General features: G+C 43.7%; 1 protein-coding gene across 1 annotated transcript; it reads left to right on the top strand.

Annotated features, from left to right (window-relative positions):
* The first annotated feature begins 333 nt into the window (after window positions 1–333).
* LOC147716995 (uncharacterized) lies at window positions 334–3,392 on the top strand. Its single transcript, XM_086923867.1, has one exon. The coding sequence runs from the start codon at window positions 649–651 to the stop codon at window positions 2,041–2,043; it is 1,395 nt and encodes a 464-aa protein (XP_086779993.1). The 5' UTR covers window positions 334–648; the 3' UTR covers window positions 2,044–3,392.
* The last annotated feature ends 1,722 nt before the right edge of the window (window positions 3,393–5,114 follow it).

Here is a 5,114-nt window from a genome sequence, read left to right as displayed (position 1 = left end):
GTAACGCATCAAGCTTTGCTATGATTGGCCATCGGCACTTGATTGACTTGTCCCCTCCCTTGGTGAAAAAAATGGGACGGTGCTTTCAAAGATTGACAAAAGTTACAGCCAATGAGATTCCTCACAGGCGGGCCTTCGCGTTCTACGCATTGATTGGTTGACTAACAGACCGCCAGGTGTCTCTATCGGGATTTGTAGTGCGTAAGGTTTGCCATATTGAGACGAACGGGGAGTAATGGAACTACAGCTCCCAGAAGGACATAAGCGAGCGCCTGCGCAGGGGGAACACAGATTCCGCTATATAAGGAGCTACCAAGTGCTGTAGACAGCAGTTAGGAGTCAGCAAGCGAAGAAGTAGGATAGTGGGAGCAGCAAGAAGGGTGAGAAGTGGGCGGGGATAAGTTTGACAGCTGTACTAGTAACATTGAAGGAAGATCAAACTGCGACGAAAGGGGAAGATTGTGTATATAGCTCACCTGACAGAGCAGCCCAAGGAGTGGTCCCCAAGGATACCGAGAATGCCCTGGGAGCCACTACAGCAGGCGTGGCAAACTGAAGGAGGAACTTGAAGAGTTACCAGCACAAGACGCTGCTGAATCAGCAGTCGCCGGGATTTGTCGCCGCAGAACATCTTCCATTATCCAAGGCATGGAAGAACACGAGCTGTCAGACAACTGCCAAACTTCCCCTGTGAGTGCAGGTGGGGGAGAGAATGCGCATGCGTCTGAAATGGAGGTGGACGGTGGGTGGCGCTGCCGCGATCAGCAATTGCAGGATTGCTATAGAGAAGAGCGTCCCGATGCAAACTGCCATAGAGAAGACGCGCCACAGGAAGAGAACTGCCATAGAGAAGAGCCGAAGGAACAGCAGCGAGAAAGCCATAGAGCGCAGCAGCTAGACGAGAACTGCCATAGAGATCAGAATGCGAGGCAAGAGCGAGACTGCAATAGAGGGGTTGGTGTGCAGGCAGAGCCTTATGAGCCAATCTCAACATGGCGGGGTGTGGGCATGCCGCAGGTGGGCGGGGGGCTGGAGAAGCAATCAGAGCCGCCTAGTGGCGACGAGAGGCATAATGATCTCGCAGCGCTGTCTAATAGCGGGGCATGTGAGGGTAAGGGTGCGAACCCTCCTAGCGGCGGGTGTGATGTCAACGTGCCTGCTGCACTTCGTGATGGCGAAGAGTGGCGGAAAAAGAAGCATCGGCGCCGGCCTTCAAAGAAGAAGCGCCGCTGGAAGCCCTATTTCAAGCTCTCATGGGAGGAGAAGCAACAGCTGGAGGAACGTGAGAGCCAGCGGGCTGCTCGCCTCCGCGCAGAGATGTTCGCCAAGGGCCAGCCAGTGGCTCCTTACAATACCACCCAATTTCTTATGGACGACCATGCCCAAGCCGAACCCGATCTGCGGAGCGGAGGCGGCACGGAGAGTAGTGATGAGGAGCCCCCCGAGGAGGAGGTCGAGGGCCCGGGCAGCGATGGCACGGGAGGCCCTGGCTCCGGCCTACGCCGCGGGGGCTTCCTCCTCAAAGATTTCTCTGAAACTTACGAGCGCTACCACACCGAGAGCCTGCAGAACATGAGCAAGCAGCAGCTGGTGCGCGAGTACCTGGAACTAGAGAAGTGCCTTTCTCGCATGGAGGACGAGAATAATCGGCTGCGAAAGCAGGGTGTCCGGCGCTCTCACCTACACCCTCATAAAGACTCTCTTAACCATGGCACTGCTCACTGGCATGCAGGGGCTGGGACCCAGCATCACCCACCAGAGAAAGACATCCTACAGCGCTCCAGGGAGGACCCCCACCCAGATAGAGAACCTCGTTCTGAAGAAGATCCACAGCAGTTCTTAAAGGAAGACCCCAGCACTCATGCCTTACCCAAAGGGCCCCTTCAGTTTCATAAGGAGGACCCTCACCCAGAGATTAAGTCCCATGAGCGGTCCCATACCCGTATCCGAGAGCTGGAGAAAGAGTTGGACAGATTGAGAGCTCAAAACACTCAGTTACTGCAGGAGAAGGAGAGCAGCCTCCTTAATAGCTGTGGTGACTGATAATGCCACAAGGCCTAAGCAGAACTTTGAACAAGAAGTATAAAGGTTATATAGATATGTATATATTTCACGAAACCAACATTTTCATTATACTTTTCTATTTTTCCAGTTGCACTTACTAAAAAAGAAAATGGAGTACCAGTGTTCCCTTTACGTCCGATGCCTGTACTCAAGTCTAAATTTTGTTTCAAAATGTCTGTACCCATTAGAACTGCTACAGTCCTTACCAAAGTTAGTAGATGTCTCTCTCCCAGTAAGAAGAACTTTATCCCTTGATATACATATTCTGGGTTGTGTCGTATTTCCAACACCCACGAGGCCTGGACTCCTTGTGGTTATAATATCATGATTGTCTAAAAGGTTACCTTGTAATTGACCCTATATGAAGCACAGTATTTATAGGTTTCTATATAATGCCCATGCCAACATTGATTATCCCACTTGGAAGATGGATCAACCTTGATTGGCTTGGCACTTAAAGAAAGAGTGACAAGCCTGATTCAAATTTTAAGCAAGTTCTGCTTATTTCAGTCATATTTGTGTTGTCCTGAGCACACCTGGATCATCATTGTGGTAAAATTGTTAGAAGCATTGCCCTTGTATGGACAATTGTCCAGTATATTGGGTTGATATTCAAGACTGTTTTTAAGTCTCACTCTTATGAAATAATTGATTTTCTTGTATGAAAGCTGTCCCTGAAGGGTTGGTTGAATTGTCTTTGTGCACCTGTCTTGTGAAATCGATTTTTCGCCGCACTTGCAAAGATTAAACTGGGGCAAATTGTAAAGACTACTAAAGTTAATTGGGCTGATTTACTCCAGAAAATGAGTATTTTTCCTATGTTCTTCATTTAGTGTGCTGTTGCATCATGCAAGTGCCAGCGTAGCCATATGTAATCATTGTAAAAAGACACGACGATCCACCTTCCAAACAAACTTGATTTTTTTTTTCTTTCACTTTTTGTCTACCCTTGTTGGTATTTTAATTATGTGCAACCAACTTTTGTGCCTCAAAGGAAAAGGGGGGCTACGCTTATTTTGTACAAATGTGTGTGTGTGTGTATATATATATATATATATCTTATTTAGAAATTGAATTTAAGTACCAACCACTCAAGGAAAAACTAAATATTTGATTTTGCGGCGTGGTAAAGACAAATGGCCAAACTGTAATCTTAATTCGTTGGATTTGCAATAAATGTTATAAATAATTCTATCTGTAATATAATTTGTTTTGTGGAGATATTAAAATTGCTTAGTTTTGTGTGGGAGTATTTTTAAGTGCTTTTTCAAAGCCCTATGCGTTTTTTCATATTTTTTAATTTTAGGGATAATAAAATAAAAAATAAATATCGTGGTGTTTTTATTTTTTTAATTTAGAAGGATTTATTTCTGAATTTACAATTGCATTTCTGATATAACAGTGGTATAGTGCAAACAAAATGGGGATTCTCGTTTGCTACATCCAGGTCACCGGTACTATCTTCAACAGCAGTTTATTCTCAAAGTAACAATCTCAAATGTCTGGAGTAAATATGGAGGAACCAGTTCTGGAAATCCTTAAATGTTAACTTCAAAAACGGCAAAGAAAGTGACTCTATTCCCCTTATGTGAAAGAGCCAGAGTTATTATTTTACTTGGATATCTAGCCAATATCTATAACTTATAATTGTTGTAGAACATAATCTATAATTGTGAAATTAACAGTTTTTCTCCTTATGCATTACTTCCAAAGAATGGAACAAGATAGCAGTTGAGGGAACCAATACACCCAGCACTGCAAAGAAGTGCGTAAACCCCTGTATGGTAAACTTGCATAACCTTCATATCGCTATACACCAGTAGTACAATTTAGACACATCCAATTTCTCTTATGTGCACAGCTCCAAGTTTCGTAAGTAAGCTTAGCGTTTCCATCTCAATAACTATCCATATTAAATGTTCTTAAAACTTTTTGTAAAGCATTAATCTGAAAAGTCAAGTCTCAAGGGGTACCGACCTGTAAAAGCATTTGGTATTGATTGAGGTGAAAGTGTCTCTGATGGACAGCTTCCAGTTTAAGAAGCCCAATGGCAGACATTGGGGAGCAGACCATGGTTCATGGGCAACAGCTGGCTAACCTGATGTCTCTTTGTAGTGTACTATTTGTTTATTTTTATCATTATTAACTTTGTTTGAATTTTTAACGATACACATAGAACTCCCTACACCTCAAGGCCGCTGTAGCTTGATTTAGCAGAAAAAAATCGATACAAATAGAATAGCAGATTACTAGTACCTCTGCAACTAATCAGTAGGATATAGCCATATTGTATGTCTAATAAACTATGCTAGTTAAACAACTTATAACAATCCCTATCATCTCCCAACTCAAAGATACACCCTTTCATATTCTTTATCATTCCCAGATGTTCATGCCACCAACTTTCTAGCACATCACAAATTGAGTACATCGATCTGACCTAGGTTCTTGTCACATCGTTGGCACAATTTTTGTGCTGTACGTCTATCACAGTATGCAAACACATTGTATCATAAAACGGAGCTCCCAAAAACGGAGAGGTACAGGTATATGTGTTAATCAAAGAGCACAGGTACTATATGCAAGGCATGTATACAATACATGGGGCTGATCTAGACAAAACTCACCCTCACAACTCCAAATCAGTGTATGATGTGTGCAAAACCATGATTAATCAGTTCTCTAGCATAATCCTCGAAGTTTCCATATGCAAATAAATATAGTCTCATTTCAGTTACACTGCTAGCATAACATGCCTGAGTTAAAGTTAATGTAACCGGTGCTCGTTCGTAGGCGACCTGTCCAGCAGTAAGCAATGCTCCAAAAGTATAGCATGAGAGACTAACTAAGCACAGTCCATCGTGGCTGGTATGTATACACACACACGGAAATGACTTAATTTGCTAAAATGGGGAAGCAAGGATTTTAGTTGAGGTTTCTTGATTTCACTTCGCTGTAATTCCAAACAAAATTGTGATCTGGCCTAACTACTTGAACAGATGCGGTTGGACCTCATAAATATCTATAGCTGCCACAACTTTGTGTGCTGC

The sequence above is a fragment of the Lissotriton vulgaris genome, chromosome 5, assembly GCF_964263255.1.
Source record: "Lissotriton vulgaris chromosome 5, aLisVul1.2, whole genome shotgun sequence".
In the NCBI taxonomy this organism is placed as follows: domain Eukaryota; kingdom Metazoa; phylum Chordata; class Amphibia; order Caudata; family Salamandridae; genus Lissotriton; species Lissotriton vulgaris.
Note: the sequence above shows the minus strand (reverse complement) of the source record. Positions and strands in the feature narration are given on the sequence as shown.